We start from the raw sequence: 26,801 nt of genomic DNA, 5'->3' as shown, positions 1-26,801 counted from the left end.
CCATCCATTGTTGCTTATGAAGGTTATCTAAAATTTCTCGATGTCCCTTTTGCACTCCAAAAATGTGTTTTGGTTAAATAATAATGGAATGGCTCATAATCTGAAATGGGAAGCACTCAACCCTCAAAAACCCTAGAGAAGATCTACTAAGAATGGGCCAAACTCCAAAAGGTGTAGAACTCTACCAAACGCACACACAGATCCCATCGAACTGTTTTATATAAGAAAAAAGTGACCGCATCAAATGTTAAATGTGTGTAAAGTTATTTTTTTAAGCTGCACACTTCTTTTTCCTTTATATTTGCCGACAAAAAAATGTCTTTAGAAGATGCATGTAGAATACATATAGTTTAAATAAGCAAAGCAAAGCATTATGCACACATGATTAAGATTTACAAAAAGACATTCAATCACATACATTCCGAACTGTTTATTACTTTGATTAATGGTGCTGTAACACAAAGCAACAAATATCAATCAAGTTGTGTTTTTTTTTCTCCAATTTAACAATGTGAAACTTTTATTGCATTTTATGTAAAATCTATATAAAAAAGGAGCATGTTGTTTTGAGATATCCAATACTAGCAAGAAACATGGATAACCCTAAAGTCACTAAACTATGACTTTTCTTTTTATAATTGTATGGGAAGGCAAGAAAGATTTCATTTATGCAGCGATGGATAAGCTGTAACAAGTAGTATGAACTAGTAGTAAACAGTAATCACAATTTAGTGAAGAAATTCTTAAACAGAACAATGTGTGCCGCCAGGGATATGGGCAGCAATGGGTAGACGTGAAGTAAATAATTTCCAAGAAAGGACAGTATGTAAAAGGTTAATCGTTAAAAGGCTTAAATTAAGCAAACTGTAGTAAAACACTTCATGACCCATCGTATTTATCCAGGAGATATGTACACATGCACCGCACTAAACACAACACAGGTAAAAAGAGTTCAACCAGCTTAAAAGGGCAACTGGCAATAAAATGAAAAACCTGAAATTGTTTCAAAACTTGTACTACTAACCGCTACCAAGCCATATTGCTTGTGATAGGCCTACGTGTATCTACCGCTGGACATGGTGAGCGATGGCAGAGGCCTCACCAAGCATGTCTACTCTATTACGTGAGCAGCTCTATTATAATAGAGTTGCATTAATAATGGTCTGCGAGACATGGAATACTTCGTCATTCCACAGTTTTATCATCACATTCTTTCCACAAAAGTGACCAAAGAAACATACTAAAGTACAGTTTAGATGTTTTGTAGGAGGGTCTCTAGAGACTTGGTAACGACAGCGATATAGCCATTGTTATTGCTGTTCTGAGTATCAGAACATAGGGGGGTATGGGGGGAAGGGAGGTAAACCTTGTTTTTCCACTTCATGTGGAAATCACATCCGAGCCCTATCCAATCATGGGTCCCAATGTCACATATTTACATCAGATAACTTGAGTTTGGTCAGCCAGACTACTCAATGATCACGCCATACTTAGGGAATTTAAAAAGGGCCGTATTTGTTCAGAGTACACTGTACAGTAACAGTATCTTGAGGTGCCAGGCAGTGTGAAACATAACAAAAACCATTCAAATCATTCCCAAGTGGATTATAATTGGGCTGTATGCAAAACCTTGCATGCTCAGTTTCAAATCTAGCGGTAGTGACGCAATACACCCCCTTTACTTTTTTTATATAAACTTGGGTCAACGGGAGACAATTCATAAAAAATCACCCTGGGTCCAATGTCGGTCGAACTCAACAAGTATGGAGTCCGATTAACATTCTTATTCTGCCTCACTTAACCGTCGCGTTTGCCCCCCCCCCCGGCCCGGCCCGATCATATTGTCAGGCCGCCTTGACGTTCTCAGAGCAGGCTGGTGAGGCCGGTGGTGGGTCCGTTCTGAGGCTGGAGCTGCAGCGGTGGAAGGCCTTCCGTCCACTGAAACAGAGGACACACACTGGGTTACCAGAGGAAAAGGACTCTCAAATTGTCTAGACTCCGTTAGTAGGAAGGTTGGTCTTCAGATGAAGAACCAAAAACAAGGTTACAACCAGCTGCTCCAACAGGCAATGGGTCTAATGATATAAACTAGTGCACATAGCTCCCTGGCTCCCTGCTCTACGACACAACACCACCACGGTGAGTGAGCTGGACGGCAAACCACCATCACTGTTGGCCAACCCACATACGATACCTTACATGGACGCTCTGGAAGTTATAGTTACATACTCTACCATATAGTATACATATTTGTATTTTTTGTATTTTCTTATGGTGTTTTGCCCTTCTGTCGTCTGTTCTTTGCACTATCCTCTTTGCTGCTGTAACCCTGCAAATTTCCCCCTTGTGGGACTAATAAAGGATTATCTTATCTTATCTTATCTTATGGAAACTCCTAAAACCTCTCAGTGTGATTTCACTGTGCCATCTCCCCTTTCATCCACCGATGAGGTCACACACACAGGAGACAGAGAGTGCCAGAGAGACAGACTTGGTTTTTTTGTCAGGGAGACCGGGTGGGGGAGTGGGTGGGTGGGTGGGTGGCGCTTAATACCCCGATGAGGTTGTGCTCCGGGAGGCTGCAGGCCGCCATGTGATCCTGCAGGAGCTGCTGGGAGAAGGTCTGGTGCATCTGGGCCGCCTCGTGAGCATCGATGGTGTTCCCACAGGACTTGTTGAGATCTACAGGGGGGTGGGGGTGGGGGAAAGGGAGCCGTGTCAGTGAGGTCGACATGTACTCGTAGGAATAGTCTGGTCGGTGCCGTCGGATGATCAGCAGCAGATCCTACCTTTGAGGAGAGCCGAGGACCACAGCTGCACCGACATGTCCGGGATCTTGCTGGCCAACTGCATGGCGGGAACAACCATGTTACTGCTTTCCTGTGGGGGGGGGGGGGGGGGGGGAACACGGAGGCAGACTGTATGGATCAGGCACACGGCAAAACACAAACCAACACACCATAAGACGCGAAATTCAAATTAGAGTTCACCGTTTACCCTGTGGTTCCCTAGAACAAAGAAGATGTGGCCCAGGAGCACCAGAGAGCAGGCCGTCAGCCGGTTGAGGTCCTCCGCATTCGACATCTTCAGGGTCTCCCGCAGGAACCTCCTGTGGGTGGCGGACGTACGGCCGTGTCACAACTGTGTTGCCATGCCATGACGACAACCACACCATTGTGCGTTAAGTTGGGGCGTGCTAATGCTACCAGAGTCTCACGGTCTTACTTGGCTTCGTTGTAGCGGCCCTCGAAGAAGGAGAAGAGCCCTCGGATGTAGAAGGCGGCCGCGCGCAGGCAGTGAGAGCTGCAGGAAAAAGACACACACACACACACACACACACACACACACACACACACGCACGCGTTAGTGGAGAGCCAGAGGAGCAACTCACCCACACCGGCCAGCGCGACAGGGGCCGTGGGGGGGGGGTCTGGGAGGAAGTCCTGCTTTACCTGACGGGGAAGTTGTGGTCCGGATTGATGCGCTCCAGAAGACTGTACAGCTGTGGACGGAAAAGGGGCCAATAAGAAGAGAGTATATGATCACGATCGGGCGCACACGCACGCGCACACACACGCACGCCTAATTTATTACAAAAAAAATTCCGGCATGATTTACAGACAGACAGTTCAATAAATGTTCCTTTTTAAAATTGAGACATCATTGTGTCATTTTTATGATGTAAATTGAGGGAGCAAAAAAAAAAAAAAAAAAAAGCTTAAAAAAATCTGTATCTGCATCGGCCCTAAAAAAAAATCCATATCGATCGATCGATCCCTACCACACACAACACACACAACACACACACACAAACACACACACACACACCTCTTGCTGCCGGTTCCCTTCCCGGATGTAGACGCTGGCTAGGTTGGTCACGATGAAGGTCCAGAGCTCCTGGTGCGTCGTCATCTAGGAGAGACGCCGGAACCGCTACTTAATTCATGCAAGGAACCTCTTATCGTTGCTGTCACCTCGGTTGTGTGACATATTCAAGTTTCCCATGAATACACACAAAGTGAGCTTTGTTCAGCCGCGATTGATATTCTCACACATAACTCACCTGGAGAGCGGCGGTGAACTGCGCCTCGGCGTTGTCCATGCAGTTCACCGAGATGCAATAGAGACCCTGCCAAGCAAAAAAAAAAACGTATCGAGGGTTGAGTGGGTTGATCAGCTTTTTGAGGAGGCAAGGCTTTATCAAGAAGACTGCTCTCAAATAGTTATAGCAGTCAGTCCGCTGCCCGCCAGGGGACTTTGAGTGTCAGGGCAGACCACGGTAAACGCACTACACCGGTGGTTCCCAACCTTGGTGCCGGGACCCCACTTGGGGTCCCCTGATATGCATATGGGGGTCGCAGGAGATGGATGCTACGCTAAGCTATCGATTTTTGATAATCCACTATAGCAAGTCATTTGTCTTTTTTTTTTTTTTTAAGTCTCATAGACGTCCTCTCTATAAGAACTGACCGCATAAGCCGCGAGCTAACTACTACTAATCACTACCTAGTAGGCCTGGCCGATATGTCTGAAAAACATATCACGATATAACTCGATCATATTGATCGATATCGATAACTATTGATAAAAATACTAGGAATTACCATGCTGGATTTAAAGGTCCTATCATGGCATGAAGATTTCACTTTATGAGGTTTTCTAACATTAAGAAGTAGCTATCTTGCTCCGTCTTTGAAAAAAGGATCGCTGAAACGCTTTGATTTGGCTTCCGGCCCCATATGTCGTCATAAGGGACCAGGTTACCTCCCCTTTCTCTGTTTGGCCCGCCCAGAGAATTTGGCCCACCAATGAGACAATGAGCTAGGACCGTGCGAGCGCCACATGTGTGTGTGTGTGTGTGAATACACACACTGTAACGCAAGTGTTCTTTGTTATTTGGATAACCGTTCTGCTGTTGGTGTTATGGTGCATTAACACATTAACACAATAACGCAAAGCTTGCATAAAGCTCCCATTTGGTGAAAAGACTAGACTGCGTCGGGTTGGTTGAGAAGGAATTGGGAACCGCGACATGGAGGAGTAAAGGATTGTTGCCCAGGATTGTCTGTCGGAGCCCCGCTGTAGCGGGCAGCGGGGTTCAGTCTGTACTTAATATTGACGTGGAAGTGGAAGAACCAGAGGCGTCTGAGAACCCGACGCAGTCGTTTGAGATTCATAATATCATCCGGAGGTGCAAACAGCTTTTGACCATGATAATATATATTATATTATATAGATATCTAAATATAATATGATATTATTTAGATATAGAGCTCCAGGACTCCCGCCGGAGCACCCGGAGTGTTCAGTGTTCCACTGTAAACACTAGCGCATGGTACCGTGGCCGCAAGCTGCTCAGGTCCACACCCCCACCCTCCACCTTGACCCGCCTCTAAAAACAGCAACAGTTTGTGGAGAGCTCATTGTGGGACTGGCTCGTAGTGGCTGTAACTCTGCACCAAGGCTGAATTTCTTGAACGTCTTCAAGTACTGTATTAGGGGCCCACTAACACCTATATTAAAGCATCCATAAAATAGCATGCCATGGGACCTTTAAACACTTCTGTTTAACACTTAATGTCCTTCCACTGTTCTTCATTGATATATACTCCAATGTCGATACAACAATGAAAAACACTGTAAATAAGTATGTAACCATGATTGTGTAACAAACCCAGCTGCCAGATTCGGTGGTCCAGTCTCTTATCTATATATATTGAACATGTTTTATATTGATATTGATCAAAAGTCTATCACAATACGATAATTAATTGTTTTATTGCCCAGGCCTACTACCTAGTGTATAGTAGAGGGAGGAGAACACATCACCAGGACATTGATAGTAACGGTAGATGTTGTTTGGGTATAGACTACTTGTGTTGAAGCACATGGACAAAAGGTTAAAGTTGGGGATCACAAACATTTTCAGAACTAGAAATGGGGTCACGGGCCAAAAAGGTTAAGGGTTAACGACTGCACTACACGACCGGTCTTGACGCACAGTCCAGCCTGGCCCTCTGGTCTCTGGTCCACACTAGGAGACCGGGAAGCATTCAGGCGGTGCACACATGAAGTCTCTACTGCCAGATAAACTCTGGGTCTTCTCTGAAAACTCGCCAAATCGCATTGGAGAACTTCCACCCACGTAGACGGGAAGGAGAGGTCTGCGAGGTGTATTTGCCAAGTAGCAGCTGGATTTATAGTCACCTCTCTGATTAAAGTAATTTCCACTGAAACAAAATGTCTCAACCCTGGATTCTTGCACGTTTGGAAAATATGACTTGTTGCTCCAGTAAATACTGAGTCAGTAGTTTAAATTACAAGGAAGAAAATTATGGTTTTACGTGTGATTGTCAACATTAGAATCCCGATAGTATCTGAGTCATCCGTAGCAAAGTTTGTCCTAATTGGCTGTTGCCACCGTAACATTCTCAGTCCCCCTCAATTTACAGAAGTCCGGCCTCAAAATATTGAACACGGCTGAAAAAAAAAAAAATCTCTGCCCCCGCAATTGACGTGGGCGGAAAAATGGCGTGACTTGAGATCCCCCAAACTACACGATCATCAAAGCTGACCTCAGCCCCTACCCCCCTCTCCTCCCTGAAGGGGGGGTGGGTGGGTAGGGGCCTTTAATGTTTAAGGCTGCCCTAAATGCATAATCTTCCGTCCAGCTGACTTGGGAGCATGACCTTAATATATCTTTCACTACTGCTCGGTGGAATTCAATTTAAAAAGGCCAGCTTTGAGCTCTTTTTACATGTGTGAGAATCAGGACGATACACTCAATGATTCGGAGCGGAGCATATATTAACTTGCAAACTGTAATTAGTCGATTTCCAAAAGGGTGTCACCGACGGGTTCAGACCAGAATGCCTCTGGACGTTACTGGATATGCCCCAAGTAATCATAGCAACAACTGGGTGACGCAACACCGAGCGGCGAAAAAAACATTTCTTCTCAACAAAAGCGCAGTCGTTGGGTTCTTCTTTAAGTGAATATATACCGCCAAGTTTGTTTAATACTGTCTCGATACCATAATTAACAGACTTGTTTTGCCTCTATGGCTTATCTTCTAAAAGACAAATTCTATTTAACTGGAGGGGGAGTGCACAGCAGCCTGCTTCTCTTGGGATATGGGATGGAGGGATAGCTGAACACGGGAACAGCCTGCCTGTTAGAGGACTTTGATAAGGGAACGGGAGAAACACCTGCGCACAGTGTCCATCCACTAAGTAGTCAGTAATGCAACCATTCTTCATTCTTCATCCTTCTCCCCTCTTTTGTCTTTCATTTCTGGCTTTGTGTGGCTCGCCGTGGTAACCCCCTGCTCACGAATAAACCAAAAAGGTTTTTCCATTTTTTGTTTTGTTATGCATTGCTTGTTTAATTTCCTTGATTAATGTGCATTTTGTAGTGTTTTGCAGGTGCATGTGGTAAAGTACAGTTTCCGTGCACTTACCAGGAGCGTATGAAGCTGGGCAGCGTGGTTATTGAACAGCCGGGACGACTGGTGGAACAGCTGGCACACCTGGGAGATCTACACACAGACCCGGGAAAACACAACTCGGTTATCCTATCGTTGGACTGGCAAAGCCACGTCCAATTCAACGTGCTTTAGGCTGCAAATGTTAGACAGCTACTGTATTGTGCTCTAAACATAGAAATGCAAAGAAAATATCTGCCGTTGCAGATTGTCTAGACGTGAATACAGCAGATCTATACTCATCTGGTTAAAAACATACAAAGTGCTATATTGGCTTTAGCCCAAATCAACATGAAAACATTGACCCACAACTTTTTCATAGCTTTATTTCTGTTTTTTTTAGGTAGGCAGTATGGATAAACTATTAATCAGATTCAAACTGACATCGCAATGTAATGCGATACGCAATTTCCCAATCGCAAAGGCTGAGATAAAAATAAAGTGTTATTATTAACGTCGAACCAATCAGAGGGTCGGAATCTGAAACACCAGGGCCACGTGGGGTTAACGTGTAGACGACGCTACTGTAAGCTCACGTGACACGCGTGTGAGAGCAGTGGACGGAGAAAACCACTGGCCACGCTACGCTTTGATTTGTGGAAAAAGAAAACCTGACAAAAACCTGAGGAGGCTGGAGCTAAAAAGAGCGCTTTTCTCGTCGTCCATGGACATGTTTACATATTTCATGTTTATTACAACAACTTTGAGATATCTACATATTTTTAGAGCGGTAGAGACACGTTTTTGTTATTTTTTCTTAAAATTATTTCTGCACTATAGTTTTTTTAGATTTGTGACTGTTACTGACTGGAGATCAGTAAGATTTGTGGTTAGTTTTTATTTTTTGAATATAAATTGCATGAATGCATCAATTCATCTAATTGCATAATAGCACGTATGCCTGGCCAACAGCAAAGAGCAGTTTATATGTCGACTCTATCCAATGTTGTGTTGGTCATGATTTATTGCTTGTGTTTAGTGAATAATACAGAAGATAAGGAACTTTAAAAAAAGAAAAATCGCATACTAAATTGCAATGGCAATATTAGATTATTACCACAGATTATTTACCATATCGTTCAACCCTTAGAAAGCAGTGCGCAATTTTATTGGTATCAAACACCAAAAATATGAGGGATATTCAATAAGCCTTTCTTTTTCGTAAAACTGCAATAATCTACGTTTTCAACTTGACTAATCCAGGATGTTGTCTCCGGGTCATAAGGTCAACTATTCAACGCCACAATGGGCCACCAGAAACCGACATTTTCTCTCTATCGGCTTCCCCCTCACTGCAGTTGTGGGTAGGATTAAACAAAAAAAAAAATGTTAAGACACAGCTAGGGCAGCGGGTTCACTCAACGGCAGCTTGTTTTACAAGATTGCTTCGGAGTGTACTGTCTGTCTTTAAGTGGGTCAGAAAATCGACTAATACTGCTTTAACCTCTCGACCAATCACACAACAACAATGGTGGGACAACCCACCTCTTGCAAAGCTGTAGCCTTGTGTCCCGTTACCAGCCGGCACATGATGATGTGCTCCAGGAGGATGACTTGAAACGTCGGCAGGATGGGACTGCTGTCCAGCACTGGAACACAACGCATCCACAACGTCAACCTACACATCACAACACTATACCTCCACGTCACAACGCTACACATAACAACACTATACCTCCACGTCACAAAGCTACACATAACAACACTAGACATTCACATCACAACGCTACACACCAACATCACAACGCATCCACAACATCAATCTACACATCACAGCGCTACACATAACAACACTAGACGTTCACATCACAACTGTACACACTAACATCACAACGCTACACATCACTACAATACACATCCACATCACAACACTATACCTCCACGTCACAACGCTACACATAACAACACTATACCTCCACATCACAACGCTACACATAACAACACTATACCTCCACGTCACAACGCTACACATAACAACACTATACCTCCACATCACAAAGCTACACATAACAACACTATACCTCCACGTCACAACGCTACACATAACAACACTATACCTCCACATCACAACGCTACACATAACAACACTAGACGTTCACATCACAACTCTACACACTAACATCACAACGCTACACACCAACATCACAACACTACACACACATCACAACACCTCCACATCACAACGCTACACACTAACATCACAACACTACACACTAACATCACAACTCTACACACTAACATCACAACGCTACACACCAACATCACAACGCAACACATAACAACACTAGACGTTCACATCACAACTCTACACACCAACATCACAACTCTACACACCAACATCACAACTCTACACACCAACATCACAACGCTACACACTAACATCACAACTCTACACACCAACATCACAACGCTACACATCACAACACTACACACTAACATCTCAACACTACACACTAACATCACAACACTACACACTAACATCTCAACACTACACCTCCACATCACAACTCTACACACTAACATCACAACGCTACACATCCACATATCCCAACGCTGCTACTACACATCAACATCACAACGCTACACACTAACATCACAACGCTACACATCCACATGTCCCAACGCTGCTACTACACATCAACATCACAACGCTACACACTAACATCACAACGCTACACATCACTATACTACACATCACAACTCTACAAACTAACATCACAACGCTACACACTAACATCACAACACTACACATCACTACACTACACATCACAACTCTATACACTAACATCACAACGCTACACACTAACATCACAACGCTACACATCCACATATCCCAACGCTGCTACTACACATCAACATCACAACGCTACACACTAACATCACAACGCTACACATCACTACACTACACATCACAACTCTATACACTAACATCACAACGCTACACACTAACATCACAACGCTACACATCCACATATCCCAACGCTGCTACTGCACATCAACATCACAACGCTACACACTAACATCACAACGCTACACATCCACATATCCCAACGCTGCTACTACACATCAACATCACAAGTTCACTACGACGAATCGACATCAAAACTCTACACACCGCCACTCCTAGTCACTATGGGGTGGAAAGCAGCTGTGAAAAGAAAACCACCTACTTTTCAGCTTCTCCAGCTGCATCAACGCTTTGTCTGTGTACTTCTGGGCCTTTTCCAAGTAGCCGGCCTGCATGGAGTGCATTACGGTGACCTGACAGATAAAGACACAAAGAGAACATAAAGACATAAAGGAAATACCTGTGATGCAAATAGCACATTATCTCACACCTCTAATATCAGTTTTATGAGAGGGCTGTGTGTGTGTGTGTGTGTGTGTGTGTGTGTGTGTGTGTGTGTGTGTGTGTGTGTGTGTGTGTGTGTGTGTGTGTGTGTGTGTGTGTGTGTGTGTGTGTGTGTGTGTGTGTGTGAATCTGGAGGCAAAGATGTTTTGTTTATCCTTAAGTGTATGGTGTAATAACTTGCCCTCTTTGTAAATGTGGATCCAAATCATTTCACGGTGATTTGGATCATTTGTGGATCCAAATCATCACAAAGCATTTAAATGTGTGTGTGTGTGTGTGTGTGTGTGTGTGTGTGTGTGTGTGTGTGTGTGTGTGTGTGTGTGTGTGTGTGTGTGTGTGTGTGTGTGTGTGTGCGCGTGCGTGCGTGTGCGTGTGTGCGTGCACACACAAACCCACCAGATACACCAGCACACACATGTGCTCCTTGGGCAGCCAGTGGAAGAGGTCGGCCGAGTTGCTGGGCAGGATCTCGTCGTCATGCAGCGTGGAGATGGTCTGGATGCACTGCTGCAGCTGCTTCAGACACGGCTTCACACTCTTGATCTAATAGAAACACAGGCAGCATGATGCTTTGCATTATAAAAGACAGAAAACACAGTTCATCTAAAACGCTTACGACAAAATAATACCTTACAAAACAATGTTAATAGGGTTCGGTTCTCTCAATAAAGCCACTACACCTTCCTTGAAAAAGATTCCCCCAGAAGAGTGAATATACAGTATATATATATATGGCACTAATCCATACTTCAAAATAAAAGCATGCCCAGACCAACTGTCGCCCCGCACCTGTCCGGCATCCAGGTAATGTGTGACCTGGAGCACCAGGAAGAAGACCCTGAGGGACTCCTTCTGGATGGGGTTCCCGTGCCAGTTCTCCACGATGGTACTGCACAGGGTGAGCAGAGGGTGCACCTCGCTCAGCTTGCGCTCCATCAGCAGCAGCTGTAACCAAAGCGACATGGATTCAAAAGCAATGAGCACAACACATATTTCTATACACTTTGAACGGAAAATGTGTTTTTTAATCTTACCATTCCTTTGCTCAGTAAGAAGAGTGCTCTGCAACAGAACAAAAAAATGATTAGAAAAATATCTAAGAATATATTTCAATGTCGGAAAAAATGCGAAAATGGGTCATATCTTAAAAGGGTTGTGGTAATGATGGGCTGACCTGGTGTATTCCGAGCCTACGACCCTTGCATATTCCGCCCCTACCCCTAGAAGGTCGCATGCGGACACCAGGTCCTTCTCTAGGGTGTGCAGTTGCTGCAGGAGAGGGAGAGAGAGAGAGAGAGAGAGAGAGAGAGACGGTACAAAGCACATAAAACAACATTACAACAGGTGTCTATACAATTCAACCCAACAGGAACCTGTAATAGGGGACTATGGTTGTCTTACGGCGAGTTGGAACAGCAGTCTGCAGTGCCAGTAGGGCGTCTGCTGAGAGATCTGGATGGCCTTGCGCAGCAGTGGCTTGGCCGAGTCCACCAGGTTCTGGGACCAGAGCGGGACAGGTGAGGTTCAACATGGCAGGGGAAAGCAAGACTTTAAGGACAGATCATTTGTAGACGGTTCTTTTCAGTGATTCGTAAAGCCTACTTGAAGGGTGAGAAGTTGAGCAACTTTTTTATATTCTAAACTAATACTAAAAATAAGGAGGATGAAAAAATAAAGACCCATTTTGTTATTTGGACCAAAAAGGTTGTTGTTGTTATTGTTTGCAAAAAATACAGAATACACCTTAATAACCAGAAGTTCATCATCTAATAAAAGCAGAGCAACATGCCCCAACATCCTGATCCCATGTAATTCCTCCACCGTGGTAGATAGCCATATACTCTGATGTTACAAAAGATACATGTTTCACACTGGTTGGAGAATAGATATTATGTATTATGAACATACCTGCTGACAGTATAGCTCTGACAGAAGACTTGCTGCCTCGAATTGGACATCTTCGAATTGAGGGATCTGAGAGCGTTGATGAAGGACTACTGTTTACCTTTAATTGTGTATATTTGTAGTTCTCTAAGATACACGCATACTTTACCTCTCACATTTTGAACATTGAAAAGGATACTTGTTGGGAGATGAACCACTGTTGGGGGGGGGGGGAAAGAGAAACGGTTTGATTTAATTTTCAATAATAAAAAAGAAGAAGCTGGTCCCCCACAGAATCAACCCCGTGATGAACCACAGAATCAACCCCGTGATGTTAAGTTTGACAAATGTCTGCTTTTCCCCCCTGGATTATTTAAACAGCTTCAGTGCGTAGTGGGGCAATGTGTTTCTGATCTGAGCTTTCTCTTTATCCGATGTGCTGATCTCCTCCTCCTCCTCACCGCTTTCTCCAGATGAGTCCGGGCCAGTTCGATGTTCTTGGTGTGTTGGTACAGCACCGAGCCGAGCTGGAGATGCGTCCGGGCCTCTATCCTCTGGGTCGGCTTGAACTGAAACACGGCTTTCAAACAATGGACACACAGGCGTATCTTGGGCGGACTCGACGTGCGAAAGTGCTCCGCGAACCCCAGAAGGGCCAGGTACCACGACTCCGGGGCTTCTGTGGCTGTCGCCATTTTAACGGTCTGACAACAAAACAACAACAAACCTTCGGGGGAAAATGGTTCAATTTTTTTTTTGTCGAGGTCGTCTGTTAGCCGGCCACATCCGGTCCGGTATTTTCAGAATTAAAGCCAATGTTGACGCCACCAACCATGCTGAATATACAATATTTGCAACATTTATAACCATGTGGCGATTTTTCTACTACTTCAGATCAGCGATACTGTTATTTGACTGGTTTATCTAGCATAAAATGAAAAAAGAAAATGGAATTGCGTGTGATTGCGGAACGTTTTGATCGAATCATTTGAAGCCGGACATATTTGAAAGCGGGACATTATGTACGGCGCTTGATATTCTGGAAACGCAACTGCGTGCATTCACACACCCATGTTACGAGTTATCTGTCTTTGCTAGGGGGTTTGGTCACAACAGACTCTGCTTATAACAGATGTGCTCACGTCTTTTGGGATTTTCTATTGGTATCGTTGCTATCCCTCCGTCATTACTGTCTTTTACCTGAGCTGTAACGAGCAGAGCCGAACACCGGTAACTTTACATTCTGGCCGTTCATATCTTGCGCCAACATCTTAACTGGCGGCGCCCACGTTTACTCGGCGTCATTGTTGCCCAGTCAGGTTTGGGATCCACTGGTTGTTGTGTATAACATCGGTGAACATTCTCACCAGGTTAAAATAACAGTCCAAGTTAGATAACTTAACGCTGTGACCATGGCAAGACGTAGGATCACACAGGAAACCTTCGATGCGGTTGTCAAAGAAAACATGGATGATTTCGAGATGGATGCTGATGCTGCTTTGAAGGATGCTGTGGAGCAGTTTGATTCTCAAGGTAACGTTTAAACAAGCAACCCTCTCTCTCTAACACACACACACACACATTCATCTTTCCATGGTCTACTCTACATGTTGATCTAAATACCACCATAATCGAAATGAGTAGTCTGCTAGATTGTGTCAGTGAGGTTTATCTAAGTTGTAGTTATTTTGCGTTCCTGTTACTTTTGAGGGAAGTTAATGTTAATAACAATATAGGCTAATAGTGTGAAAAAGTCAATGATAGGTTTTCACTTGTTGGCCAATATGTGTACTATGAATGCAGGTGTGGATCTTACCTGTATTGTCAAAGCTGTACCAGTTACATCTGAGGACAAACAAGGGGACCAAACGCAAGTTCACGAGGTCTTACAGGTGAGTCTGGAATAGGTTATTTAGAAGATTGTGTGCGCACTACTAAAATACCCAAATAAAATACCAAATACCTTCATCTGCTCATTGCATCCCATTATTTTTCTCTTAAAGGCACTGGACGCCCTAAAAAACAGCGGTGACGTAACAACTATTTCCGCAGAGAGCGAGATAATTCCCGACCTAAAACGCTTCACAGAGCAGTGTTCCATCGGATTTGCCCAGCGGCACCTGGCTTCTACAAAAGATGCGTATCCCGTCATCCTTTCCTGCTGCAAAAGGAGTGTGGAGGACAAGGAAGGCGTGATGGCTTCTCTCTCTGCCCTGTCTGCACTGACCAATGGACAGCCAGACTCTTTGAACGCAGAGGGTCAAACCCTCCTCATACTGATCCTGAACAAGTATCGAGAAGACCCCGCCGTCACGTCTGTTGGCTTCCGCACCATACGTCACTGCTGCTTGAAGCACGAGCAGAACAGGCAGGATTTGGTGAAAGCGGGAGTGCTTTCTCTGCTTACCGGCGCCATCAGCCGTAACACGGAATGCGGCGAGCTGGTCAAAGAGGCGTGTGCCACTCTCCGGTACATGACCTTTGATGACGACATCAGAGTTGCGTTCGGGAACGCCCACGAGCACGCCAAGATGATTGTTCAGGACCACAATGGATTGAAGATCATAACTGAGGCTGCTAAAGGTACAATTTTAAATGAAGGATCGCCACAAAATTGTGGGCAACCTCCTTTTTGGATTTGTTATTACAATTTGACATATGTCATGTATTTGCTTCTTTTGTTTACTTGCAGCTCATGCGGATAATACCTCTGTGCTGAGTGAACTGTGTGCTACTCTGTCCCGACTGGCCGTGAGGAATGAATATTGTCAAGACATCTGTGATTTGGGAGGACTAAAATTCATGATGACTTTGCTTGTAGACAGCTACGAGTCCCAGGTAGCTCACCCAAATGGACACTTCTTGACACAGTTTCTTCATCTTAGACGTCACATTTCCCTGAATAACGCTTGCATGTTTTCCTCTCGTTCAGGAGTTGGTCCGGCAGGTTTTCTGCGCGTTAAAAGCTATCGCGGGGAACGACGACGTCAAAGACGCCGTGGTAAACGCCGGCGGGGTCCCGCTCATCGTCATTGCCATGAACAGACATATGGGCAACCCATATGTGAGTACATTGTCGCGCAGAAATATCTGGTAGAAAACAAATGGTAAATGGAACAACCCCTTAAAAGTATGTTTCTCCGTGGTAGGTGTGTGAGCAGGGCAGCGCCTGTCTCTCTGTCCTGGCCCTGCGTAAGCCCAAAAACTGCAAAGTCATCATGGAGAACGGAGGTACTCTTGCAGCGGTCCAGTGTATGAGGACACACCCGGATGTGGTTAACGTGCAGGTACCATTGAGAGCAACACAGTAACCCAATACATTCCTTTATGAAAAATAAAACCCTTTTTAGTGCCTTCTTGCCTGACGCCGAACCAATCCACCCGGATGTTTCCTTGATTTCCTCCCAAAACAGAGACAGGCGTGCATGCTGCTGAGGAACCTGGTGAGCAGCACGGAACACTTCTGCCAGCCGATCCTGGAGATGGGGGCCCAGCCGCTGATAGCCCAGGCGCTGCAGACCCACGGGGACCTCGGGGACGTGTTCAAGGCGGCCCTCCGAGACCTGGGCTGCGAGGTGGAGCTCAAAGAGCTGTGGACGGGGAAGAAGGGCAGCCTCACCTACTGAAGAGGAGCCTTCCATGGAAACTCCCGAAAAGGAGCACGCACTACCGCTGGAAGCCTCTTAATCAAAATTAATGTCATTGGCAAGTGTGTGGAATTCCCTTCCCTGCAAAGTGGTCACTCTTAATTTCCAAGTGTGTCATAAGCAGTGGTCAACTCAATATTGTTACAAATGTTGTATTCCATTGGGTTTTATTTTTGCATTATGCTTTCACACTTTTCCCAATTGCTTAATATAATTTTGTATAATTTGTATGTATGTATGTATGTAGAATGCATCTCTGGATGTTTAGATGCAATTAAAGTTGGTATTGGAGTTAAAGCTGTGTTTATCTCGAATTTGCCCGTGGGTGTCTCCTTACTATTGTCTAATAATATTTGAGTTGATTAATTCGCATGGCATGATTCTTTTTTTACCGCTATGGGTCGGGCCCATAGCGGATTGCAGGAGCCTTTCAATTTGATTGGCAAAGCCATTCAAGACATTTACTTCGTTTTTCTAGAGGATATAAAGAAGTCTCTCTAAATCTCTCCTCCTTTTCACGCCCATCGAATGGACCTATCAAAGCTATAGCGAGAGACAGGCATAATGCTAACTGACGGACTCCATTTCCCACAATGCCACTGGGCTCGCCCTTGCTGTTGATCGGTGACAGCAGCGACTCCAGATAGCTAGATAACAGCATGGACTATTCTAGTCACTCAAAGTCACTGTTGGAGAAATGAGTGCAGGAAAACACTATGGAGAAAGTTTATGTAACGGCTTGAGCAATTTCTGCAAAAACCTCCACGTCCGTATTGGGGGAAAGGTCCAGGAATTACCCTTTTCATGTTATACAGAATAGCTAACGCTGCGGAATTCGTAGTGCAGAGTTGGTTAGCAACTTGCTAACGAATAGGAGACACCACATCATACAGCATAACTACACCAACCAGGGTGTAATTCACGATTAAGGTAAGCCAGCTGGAAGGCACCGTGTACTTAACTGTTGACTGTCGAGTGCTAGACATCTCCCTCCTCGACGAGCGCAGTGTTGTATGTTAAACTACTTAAGAGGTGGTGTATCTGTGTGTAACGAGTGTTGTGTTGGTATTTATCGCCAACACTGATGGCTCAGGTTCTCTGTCTGGCTGTCATCGCGAGGATCATGAAGGTTAATGTGGAAGGAAGGTCGGCTGGCAAATGGCAATGCTTCTGCAGCGTCCTCCTCGTAAACACTGTATTATTGATCGGCAGAGTAACGCACACAAATAGGCTATTTGACCTCAGTACTGACACACACACACACACACACACACACACACACACACACACACACACACACACACACACACACTCAGTTTAAAATGCAGCATGAATACAATCAAATGCATATGAAGGATCTAGAGTCTAGATCCTCCAAAAAATATGATATGGTACTGGCATGTTTTGTCTAGATTCTAGACAAAACATGCCAGTACCATTATCATATTTTTTTTTTATTGAATCTCAAAGTTTTTGAATGACTTTAGGGGCAAGCCATTAGAGTTGTTTTATTCCCGTTCTGTTATCTCAACTCGGACTTTTAGACTTCCCGTCTAAAAGTTGGCAAATTATATATCAGACTGGCAGGAACATCAAATACAAAACGTGCTGGTAACTCGGAAGATCAAATAATGTACAGTGGAAGTAACAGACATTGAATTAATGCTTTCATTAAAGTCTTTCTTTGGGTGTGGGGAGGAAGTAGGGCTGGGTGTATGCATTGGCCATAGGTTCTTGCATAACACAGCTTTTACAAAAGCATTGTATAAACAATCTCCTGAAACGCCCCCTGTAGTTTTTCCCGAGAGTCATATCGCTCTCCAGTGAACCTTACCCCCCATCCGTCGTACCGTGGTTAAAGAATGACCCACTCATAAGGCCATAGCCCTACTAAATGGGCTTGTGAGTGCTCGATGTTTTATTTCTTATTTGCTAATGGTTCTTATTCAATGGAACAAACGAGAACATAACACTCTTACCAAAGAGTGTGTGGGTGGATGATGGGTGTTTTCCTCTGCTGTTGTGGTCCACCGCTTTCAAATTCCAAGCCTAGTGTCGTGGCAATTTCTTTATGAGATATTAGGTCTAGGACTTCTAAATGCAATAAACCACACAATAGTTGTAGATAATTGACCTATTTTAATGTGTGCATACACTGCAGTGCAGAGTGAGGCCAGAATACAGTTTCACACAGCCTGTGTGAAACTGAGGGAAATGTTGACGCACAGGAGTTTTTCTCGTAAACATAAGGGGTCACAGTCAAAAGGTTAACAAAGGGTAACGAGATGACACTAGTTAACACTCCCTGAATAGCTTAAAGTATTAAAACTAAACAACATGAATTTTTCCATTACACCAGACAAACCATTTGATTGGTGAGAATGGTTCCTCTCTCGACCAAGCAACAATAACTACTTTTCCTAGGGACAATTATCTTTAAGCATTGATCAATTCCTAGCCCAATACATCGAAAGTTTCCCAACTTGACTTGTCAGCTGCATATTTCATTACTATTTTAAACCCATATCTCCTGCTCCTTTTTTTCATTTGGACTTTCCTCATTTGTCTCTCGCTCTCCCTCTCCTAGAACCCCATTCCCACTGTCTCCCAACCAACAGTTGAGCTGCACGCAACCGCGGCTGTTGCCTCCTGCTGGCCGGAGTACATGAGCACACCCAGGGCCGGCAGTGTGTAGCTCTCGGGGATGGGTAATGGTGTCCAGGACAGACGGGCAGCACACACAGCGGGAGAAGTGTTGCCATCGGCCTCCTCCAGTCATTCCGAGGTAAGGTGTGTGTGTGTGTGTGTGTGTGTGTCTTTCTCTGTGTGTGTGTGTGTGTGTGTGTGTGTGTGTGTGTGTGTGTGTGTGTGTGTGTGTGTGTGTGTGTGTGTGTGTGTGTGTGTGTGTGTGTGTGTGTGTGTCTTTCTCTCTGTATATCTGTGTGTGTGTGTGTGTGTGTGTGTGTGTGTGTGTGTCTTTCTCTCTGTATATCTGTGTGTGTGTGTGTGTGTGTGTGCACCTGTGTTTGAGTGGTTGATTTGAACACCGTGTCTCTGCTAACTGGGTGGTGATTCTAAGCGGTGTCCGTCTGTCCGTCTGCAGCCAACACCATCTGTCCTCAACTCGCTGCTGTCGGGCGCTCTAGCGGGGGCGCTGGCCAAGACAGCTGTAGCGCCGTTGGACAGAACCAAGATCATCTTCCAAGGCAAGCTACCAAACTTCATGGGATGTTCTGGAGAATCTGTTCATCATGTTTCCGCTTCAATAAATGCTCCATCGATTTTATTTTTATTTTTATTTTTTTTTGGTCAGGGGTATCATGAATCCAATGTTTACGTGTGTGTGTGTGTGTGTGTGTGTCGTTTTCTTTATTTCAGTGTCTTCCGCAAGATTTTCTGCCAAGGTAGGTTGACGCACATCTGACATTTGAGATCTCTTTCATAGCGAAACACACACCCACACACTTTGTGTGTGGGTGTGTGTGTGTTCAACTGACACTGATACTTTGTGTTTTGTGTGTGTCTCCCAGGAGGCCTACAGGTTGATCTACCGCACCTACCTGAAGGATGGCTTCCTCAGCCTGTGGCGGGGGAACTCTGCCACCATGGTGCGGGTCATCCCCTACGCTGCCATCCAGTTCTGCGCTCACGAGCAGTACAAGATATTACTGGGGGGGATATACGGCTTCCAAGGAAAGTGAGTAGTACTAGTGACCGGTACAATGGTATTGATGGGCAAAAATAACCTAACGGACACATTACTATATATTTAATTGGCTCATTCATTAATTCCCTCACTCTCCACCTCAAGCTGGTGTGTGGTGACCGTTCTGGCGCCGATTGGCTGCCGTGCATCACCCAAGTGGGTGCTACACATTGGTGGTGGTTAGTGAGGTCCCCCCTTCACTGTAAAGCACTTTGAGTGTCTAGAAAAGCGCTAGATAAATTCAATTGATTATTATTATTATTACATTACGAATATAGTCAACTCTGGGTCCAAACCTAACGAACACAACACACCACACATTCAAGAGGGTCAAGATGACCCTCGAGCCCCCTCCCTATCGGTCTGCGGAGAACACTCTGCCACAGCTAGATGGCGAGGACACACATATCACACAGAAAGACAACACAACCCGGAGGCTCAGGGACAAGAGAACCCTCGATAACCCACACAAAGTCTACCACACACACCTGGCTAGGAAAGATACTATAAGTTTCACGTGCACCGGATCACGGTGTGCTCTTCTGAAGCAGAACTTCCACGGAGGCGAAGCTCCAGGCGACCTCAGCGCTGTTAGGGGACGTAGAATATTCGATCTCTCACGCTTTATGAATCAGTATTACCTTTGCCACTTTACTCAATAAATCCGAGGCCCTCGTGCTGACAGACTTTATCACCTCTCATCGTCTCATTTTATCTGGTCAAGTAACTAGGGTTAGGGTTAGACTGTTTTTCCCAACAGTATGCATACAAAAACATGCATTGCAACTAAAAGGTTCTACATTGATTTTCATTTTTAACAGACTTAACTTGTGTGCGTGTTTAATAATACAAATACAATGTTTTTTAAATTGCTTAAAGGGGACATGTTATGCCACCAGGTGTGAGTGTGATTCGCCGTTACAAGCCATTTTGAAAATGTGCCGCTTCTGACATCACAGGTGGGCGTGTCCACCTAGATGCGTGCTGTGATAGATCAGTCTAACCAGCCCTACCCAGTGGACTGTAGCAAACGTTGCTCATCTATCCGTCACACAATCTAGGTGGACACGCCCACCTGTGATGTCAGAAGCGGCACATTTTCAAAACGGCCTGTAACGGCGAATCACACTCATGGTATAATATGTCCCCCTTTAAAGACTGAAAGCAGAGAAAAGTACAGAAATATATGTTTTTGTTTTACAGTGCTTAATTACAAAAGGTATCCTAATATTGCAGCAACTTGGCCGATTTTAATAAGGCGTTCTCCTGATGTTCTCCTGATGTTCTCCTGATGTTCTCCTGATGTTCTCCTGATGTTCTCGCTTCCAAGGGTCCTGCCTCCGGTTCCGCGGTTACTGGCCGGCTCCATGGCAGGTACCACAGCCGCCATGTTGACCTATCCTTTGGACATGGTACGTGCGAGGATGGCAGTCACACCCAAAGAAATGTAAGGCCGGTCTTGTCCCCACTAACTGAAAAGTGTCAAATGTCGATATTTAAAGGATCCCATGACACGCCACCCACCAGGTGTGGCGCGATTAGATCATCACAGGTGGGCGTGTCCACCTAGATGTGTGACGGATGAGATGAGCAACGTTTGCTACAGTCCACTGGGGTAGGCTGGTTAGACCGATCTATCACAGCACACACATCTAGGTGGACACACCCACCTGTGATGTCAGAAGGGGCAGATTTCCAAAACGGCTTGTAACGGCTAATCCCACTCACACCTGGTGCCGTGTCACGGGACCTTTTTAAAACTCAACCTCAGAAAAGAAAGGTCGGTTGATGTCTCGGTTCAGAGACGTCACGTCCTTCCTTGAACCCACTACTTCATTGCCGGCGCCACTAAGGCTCACGTCTCTCTCCCCCTGGCATCTCACCGGCTCCCCACAGGTACGGTAACATCGTGCACGTGTTCGGACGGATCTCGCGGGAGGAGGGCCTGAAGACGCTGTACAGAGGCTTCACCCCCACCATCCTGGGCGTGGTGCCCTACGCAGGCATCAGCTTCTTCACCTACGAGACCCTCAAGAAGCTGCACGCAGGTACGCCCCCCCCCCCCCCCCCCCATCTCTCCTTGAAGAGTTCCCAATGCATCTCCCCCCCCCCTCTCTCTGATGGCTCCCCTCTCCCCCCCCCCCCCCCCCCCCCATCTCTCCTTGAAGAGTTCCCAATGCATCTCCCCCCCCTCTCTCTGATGGCTCCCCTCTCTCCCCTCGCCCCTGCAGAGCGCAGCGGCCGCCCGCAGCCCTACTCCTACGAGCGGCTGGCGTTCGGGGCGTGCGCGGGCCTGCTGGGCCAGTCGGCGTCCTACCCGCTGGACGTGGTGCGCCGGCGCATGCAGACGGCGGGCGTGACGGGCCACACCTACGGCACCATCGCCGGCACCATGCGGGAGATCGTGGCGGAGGAGGGCGTGGTGCGCGGCCTCTACAAGGGCCTGAGCATGAACTGGGTGAAGGGCCCCATCGCCGTGGGCATCAGCTTCACCACCTTCGACCTCACGCAGATCCTCCTGAGGAAGCTGCACCAGATGGGCTACACCCGTCCCAATAAATAAATAAATAAATAAACCCCCCCCCCCCGGAGGTCGCCAGTGAGGCGGCGGGGAGGGGGGGGGGGGGGGGGATGCGGAGTTTGTGGTGCCGGCGGTGCTTTGCAGCCACCGAGTTGGAATCAAAACGCGCGCTGCCTCTGGATGGTGCGGGCCGGCGTCGTAGCCCGGGTGTCTGAGGCGTCGGCGTGGATGCGTGGATGCGTGGATGGGGGGCCGGTGGGTCACCAAGCCTCCCTGGACTCCCCCGTGCTGTGGGCCCCGTCATGTGCAATAATCATTTAGTCACCTGTTTCGTTTTTTTTTCGTAGATGTGTTACTTGCTCATGAATCTGCCACCTCAAACCTTGCGATGTGTGTCCGTGCAACGGACAACGCGTTGACGGACGTTTACCGGCTGTAGGCCGGCGCCCTCCTCGATCCGGTCAGATGCGTTTTTTGTTTTAACTCCTCGGCTGGAGTCCCACTCCCCTTTTAGAGATCCCTTTAGGCCCTGACACACCAACCAAGATTATCGGTCGTCAGACAGTCTGGCGAGCTGGGTGACCCGAGTCTGTTCGGTGTGTGTGCTGTGCGATCGGCCGTCGGTTTGCACATGTCGGTTTGCACATGTCGGTTTGCACATGTTTGTTTGCACATGTCTGTTTGCACATGTTTGCACAGCCGATTGCACATGTTGAATCGGCCATGACCAAATCGGTCCGCCTGCCTTTTCTGCCAGCGATTTCGGCAGTCGGAATGGTGTGTCAGGGACTTTTGACTTGTGGGAAGCACTAACTGTCTTAGGCATCTTGGATCTTGGATTGTTAGCAAAAGGATGAATAGAGGTTACTGGTGGTAGTGTGGTTTGATATTGCTCTCCCTCTTGATCGTATTTGTTCAGATTTGACCGGAGCATTACTCCATACGTACTTTATATAAAGTGAACCCATATAAGGCCAGTTGTTGCTGCCATTAATAGTTTTGACATGGTTCAGCTTTGTTTTGATTTAATCCTGTTCATGATTTCAACACTCTTTAACACGTCAGAGGCAGAGAATAATTGGCTTGACGCAACATTTTTCATAACATGACCCTCATGTCAAATACTTTAAAATAGCAAATGGTACAATGCATAATATAATGCATCATAACATCCCACCAAATGACCTCATCGCCGTCACCCAGTTGGAATAGAAGTGGTATTGTATAACATCACACCCCCAGTGTGTACCATGGAGCCTGCTGGCTCTGTGCTGCGTTCACATTTCAGGGGGCATTGATAAGACGCCAGCAGCGGCTTTAAATAGCAACCATAGTTGCTATATTTGGACCATTAAGCCTTCCCTGCGCCGCTGCTCCCACTATAGGATGAGTAACGGGAGCAGCTGGGTCCCGGTGGTTGAGAAGGTGAGGGCCGGCGTTGTGGTGTCAGATTCAAAGAGGGCTAGGGTAAGGACGGTAAGCCTATTTTAAAAACACGTGGATGCCAACACCAGGAAGCTTTGTGCTGGGGCCAAGGGACCTCCTACATGTACGTCGATCGGAGGCATGTATGTACCCTTTATGGTACTATTGTGTGTGTGTGTGTGTATATTGCTGTTGCTCGAACCTGCAACCTGTGGTAGGCCGATAGAGTGTTTGTGTGTGTTGGAGTTGCATCCGACACACAGCCAGGGGGATGTGGTGCCCCCCCAGCCCCCAGCCCCCCCCGGTCTATGTAACTCACTGCTTTACCATACACTGGTATAAGACTTTCAGAGCGAGAGAGAGAGAGAGTTGGTTATTGTATCTCTGCTATATCCCAGAATCCATCGATCAATGTCTGTACCCTACAATATTCAGGCAATGTTCTCATCAGCACAAACGTTAAGGGAAGAAGAAGAAAGGGCTTTACTTCAGAGTAGGTATGGGAAGGCTTATGGTGCACAAAGGAAACCTCACCGATGATCAGCTGGCCCGTCGGACCACCCAATTGAGTGGGTCGTCTTCACGTGGAGCCCAGTCCTCCTCCGGTGGATTCCGGGTCCATCGTTTTATCGTTACCCACTGTGGGTCCCCCCCCCCCCCTTCCCCATGTCGGCCTGATAACAACACTGCTAAGTGTGCGATGTTTCAGCTCGACGTCCCCTCGGCTGCTACTCCCGAGTGGCTGCTGCTGCGCCGGTGGTTCTGTTAATGCTGCTCCTGGTTAACGGCTGGACCTGTTCTTTGGTTTCTCCATACTGACCTCACAAGTGCCTCGTAGGGAATAGTAATGATCTTGCTATGACTGAAATACTTAACCGATGACCTTTTTTGCAGCAGGTTGTGTTCACTTTTATAGGCTTTTTCCAGGATTTGCTATAGGACAGTGAAACTGACATTTTTGACATTTTAAATAGTCACTTCAAATCGTTTTATTGTTGTTAATTGTACTAATTGTTCGTGAGGTCTGTCTGTAACCTGCCTGTCTCAATGGCATAACAGTCATTTAGGTGTTAGGCCTGCTTGAAATGTAACCCGTAACTCTGTTTCTGCTGGAGTCTGTGTGCTGGGAGTTGGCAGGAGGGGGCCGTTGTTTCATACGATGCGTGCGTGTAGAGACAAGGTGAGGTACAAGGGACAAAGGGTCGTTTTTGTCTAGCACAGGGCAATATTGAAACAGATGTGTAACAGCTGGTCTCAGAGTATTACCTAAGAACTGGAGAGTCATTTAGACAATCATTAAATGCCAAAACAATGATTTTCTCTTTTTTTTTACATTATGAATAGGCCTATTCAATTGTTTGCATTAGACCATAAAGTGGCTTAATATGAAAGAATACGTATGTTAACAAGATGTGTGACTTTAATTTTTATTTGATGGGGGTTTGTTCAATGTGTCCCTCATGTAGCCAATGCTAATTTAATGCAATAGATCAAGTTTTAACAAAGTTATTTAATCATATGCAGACCTGCAAAGACATGGGATCGGTGTATGTGCATGTTGCAATTGTTTTCACACAGCAGAGTTATCTGTTTTGTAAAGTGGTTTGTGCCAACATGAATGTAAACACACTAACTGTGATCTGTGGGCGGCCTCAGAGATTCTTTAATAAACCTGACATTGACATGAGCCATACTGTGTTTATTCATTCCTAGAACATTACAGCTTTTTATATGAAGTCTAATGTAGGCCTAGTCAGTCATGAATGTATTTTATGTATATTTAACCATATCAGCAAATCAGAGGTTATGCATGTGATGGCATGTGTTAACCAGTAGAGGGATTCATCTACAACGCAAACCAATCGACAAGTGACGTTGGTGTTTCGTTCCAGTACAACCTGTATTATTTAAAGTGACCACAAGGGGGCGCTATATTAAAAGAAATACAGAGTTCTCCAAATCAAGTCAAATATTTCTTAGTTTGGAAAATGGTCGATAGGTGACAGTGTAACACCACCATTTGATTTGTCAAGTGGTTGTGGAAATTTGGGGTCACGCGGTGAATTTGAACTTGACCTTGACAGACCAGTCCTCAATGATTAATAGCAACAAAAAAAAAAGTGTGATGCCCCTCATACAAACAGTGGACCAGCGACAATAGGCATAGGCCTACTGATGAAAGATATTGGATATTAGTAAGGATCTATTAGGACGGTTTAAGAGAAAAAATACTACAGGCCTGCCCGGAAAACATGCCTACATTTGAACTGATCACTAAACCTGCACGCTTCTCATTTTACACATTTCGTTTTTGGCAAAGGGTCATGTGGGGAGTAGAAACTGCCAGCGGAGACAGAAGGCAGGGAGACAGAAGTAATTAGCCCAGATATTGAAGGAAGGAGGGATGGAGAAAGACAAAGATCACAAAATGTGGTTGCTATAGATACCTGGCATGATGCCCACTAAGAGCCTATTTGCATTTATTCAGATGGCTTGTTGCTACCCCTCCCCCCCACCACCACCACCTCCCACAACTAATCCAATTAGGCGCAGGCTAAACTATACAGTAGGCTTTCATCGAAATATAATTCTTAATAGTTAATGAATAGAGTTCAGACAACATGTATTATCTGGCAATTTTTCTTTTTTTTTTTTAGCTCAAACGAAAAAACAGCTTGGATTTAGCTCGATCAATATGACACATTTTTGGAAGATACATTGTGTCAAATGCCAAATGTTCAAAAAATAATGTACTTATTATGATTATTATGATTATTTTTTGT

The 26,801-nt window shown here is 45.6% G+C and overlaps 3 protein-coding genes across 3 annotated transcripts; 2 read left to right on the top strand and 1 right to left on the bottom strand.

The window, feature by feature from the left end:
- Positions 1–425: 425 nt before the first annotated feature.
- Positions 426–13,482, bottom strand: mau2 (MAU2 sister chromatid cohesion factor). Its single transcript, XM_084480717.1, has 19 exons — positions 13,181–13,482; positions 12,919–12,936; positions 12,744–12,809; positions 12,237–12,332; positions 12,010–12,104; positions 11,870–11,897; positions 11,625–11,780; positions 11,232–11,378; positions 10,654–10,744; positions 8,969–9,072; positions 7,460–7,537; positions 4,064–4,129; positions 3,829–3,912; positions 3,453–3,502; positions 3,226–3,303; positions 2,998–3,109; positions 2,790–2,880; positions 2,555–2,682; positions 426–1,938 (listed from the first exon to the last, which is right to left on the bottom strand). The coding sequence occupies exons 1-19, from the start codon at positions 13,412–13,414 to the stop codon at positions 1,864–1,866; spliced, it is 1,797 nt and encodes a 598-aa protein (XP_084336843.1). The 5' UTR covers positions 13,415–13,482; the 3' UTR covers positions 426–1,863.
- A 270-nt stretch (positions 13,483–13,752) lies between these two features.
- armc6 (armadillo repeat containing 6) lies at positions 13,753–16,645 on the top strand. The gene is made up of 7 exons (XM_084480865.1): positions 13,753–14,252; positions 14,523–14,611; positions 14,723–15,302; positions 15,412–15,557; positions 15,652–15,783; positions 15,869–16,006; positions 16,133–16,645. The coding sequence occupies exons 1-7, from the start codon at positions 14,132–14,134 to the stop codon at positions 16,343–16,345; spliced, it is 1,419 nt and encodes a 472-aa protein (XP_084336991.1). The 5' UTR covers positions 13,753–14,131; the 3' UTR covers positions 16,346–16,645.
- A 345-nt stretch (positions 16,646–16,990) lies between these two features.
- LOC311361098 (mitochondrial coenzyme A transporter SLC25A42-like) lies at positions 16,991–25,705 on the top strand. The gene is made up of 8 exons (XM_084481289.1): positions 16,991–17,296; positions 18,954–19,151; positions 19,470–19,572; positions 19,745–19,770; positions 19,897–20,063; positions 21,403–21,519; positions 21,969–22,120; positions 22,304–25,705. Exons 2-8 carry the CDS (start codon positions 19,071–19,073, stop codon positions 22,633–22,635), a joined length of 978 nt encoding a protein of 325 aa, XP_084337415.1. The 5' UTR covers positions 16,991–17,296; positions 18,954–19,070; the 3' UTR covers positions 22,636–25,705.
- The last annotated feature ends 1,096 nt before the right edge of the window (positions 25,706–26,801 follow it).

This window comes from Micromesistius poutassou, assembly GCF_964030765.1.
Source record: "Micromesistius poutassou genome assembly, chromosome: 16".
Lineage (NCBI taxonomy): Eukaryota > Metazoa > Chordata > Actinopteri > Gadiformes > Gadidae > Micromesistius > Micromesistius poutassou.
Note: the sequence above shows the minus strand (reverse complement) of the source record. Positions and strands in the feature narration are given on the sequence as shown.

Coding starts and splice junctions, on each gene's coding strand:
- mau2 (XM_084480717.1), bottom strand. CDS start 13,414: ATGGCGACAGCCACAGAAGCCCCGGAGTCGTGGTACCTGGCCCTTCTG. Junction 10,745..11,231: donor TGTGTGTGCTGGTGTATCTG/GTGGGTTTGTGT, acceptor TTTATCTGTCAG/GTCACCGTAATGCACTCCAT. Junction 3,503..3,828: donor AAGGGAACCGGCAGCAAGAG/GTGTGTGTGTGT, acceptor TTCCGTCCACAG/CTGTACAGTCTTCTGGAGCG.
- armc6 (XM_084480865.1), top strand. CDS start 14,132: ATGGCAAGACGTAGGATCACACAGGAAACCTTCGATGCGGTTGTCAAA. Junction 14,253..14,522: donor GGAGCAGTTTGATTCTCAAG/GTAACGTTTAAA, acceptor CTATGAATGCAG/GTGTGGATCTTACCTGTATT. Junction 15,303..15,411: donor CATAACTGAGGCTGCTAAAG/GTACAATTTTAA, acceptor GTTTACTTGCAG/CTCATGCGGATAATACCTCT.
- LOC311361098 (XM_084481289.1), top strand. CDS start 19,071: ATGGGTAATGGTGTCCAGGACAGACGGGCAGCACACACAGCGGGAGAA. Junction 19,152..19,469: donor CCTCCTCCAGTCATTCCGAG/GTAAGGTGTGTG, acceptor GTCCGTCTGCAG/CCAACACCATCTGTCCTCAA. Junction 19,573..19,744: donor AACCAAGATCATCTTCCAAG/GCAAGCTACCAA, acceptor TCTTTATTTCAG/TGTCTTCCGCAAGATTTTCT.